The sequence below is a fragment of the Trifolium pratense genome, linkage group LG7 (assembly GCF_020283565.1).
Source record: "Trifolium pratense cultivar HEN17-A07 linkage group LG7, ARS_RC_1.1, whole genome shotgun sequence".
NCBI lineage: Eukaryota > Viridiplantae > Streptophyta > Magnoliopsida > Fabales > Fabaceae > Trifolium > Trifolium pratense.
The window spans coordinates 42,821,327-42,822,075 of NC_060065.1; the positions used below are offsets into that span (position 1 = coordinate 42,821,327).

Genomic DNA, 749 nt, shown 5'->3' on the forward strand with positions numbered 1-749 from the left:
AGGCCGGATCTCGGAGACAGAGTCGCAACGTAGAGGAAAATTTTGAGAAGAAATGTCAATGTAAAAGAACTTGGAAGAGAGAAGACGATAAACAGTGTTTCTTCTTTTAAAAATAAAAATAAAAAAAAGTGATAGACACAGTTAAGTTTGTAACACCAAATTTCAACCAATCATCCTTTGTTCCAAACTTTCATCCATATTATGGAACTATGCTGAGAAATCCATCTCAAACACCCCCGTTTAATGGTTATATGCCGATGGTTAATGAAAATTTTTCGAGTGGTGGTACAACTAATTTTCCCGATTTTTCAACACAATTAACTATTGTTATTGAAGATTCAACTCCTGTGAGCAAGAAAAACCATCAACCATCATGGAACACTGAACAAAATTTGGTGCTAATTAGTGGGTGGATCAAATTTGGAACAAGCAGTGTTGTCGGGAAAAATCGGAAAGGTGAAACATATTGGGGTCAAATTGCTGACTATTGTAATGAGCATTGCTCATTCGATCCTCCGCGTGATGGAGTTGCATGCCGAAACCGTTTTAATTATATGAACAAAATACTGGGTAAATGGATTGGCGCTTATGATGGCGCTAAGCGTCTCCAAGGAAGTGGTTGGTCCGAGAATGATGTTTTGGCAAAAGCGCAGGAAATATATGCATGTGGGAAGAATGTTTGGTTCACTTTAATGGAAGAATGGAATGCTTCGTATTTTAAGTTAGTTTGCATCGTATTAATTACGTAA

At 37.2% G+C, this 749-nt stretch overlaps 1 protein-coding gene across 1 annotated transcript; it reads left to right on the top strand.

The window, feature by feature from the left end:
• Nucleotides 1-209: 209 nt before the first annotated feature.
• Nucleotides 210-749, top strand: LOC123896456. Its single transcript, XM_045946838.1, has one exon. The coding sequence runs from the start codon at nucleotides 210-212 to the stop codon at nucleotides 747-749; it is 540 nt and encodes a 179-aa protein (XP_045802794.1).

Excerpts from the sequence above, each read along its gene's own strand:
- LOC123896456 (XM_045946838.1), top strand. The coding sequence starts at position 210 with ATGCTGAGAAATCCATCTCAAACACCCCCGTTTAATGGTTATATGCCG.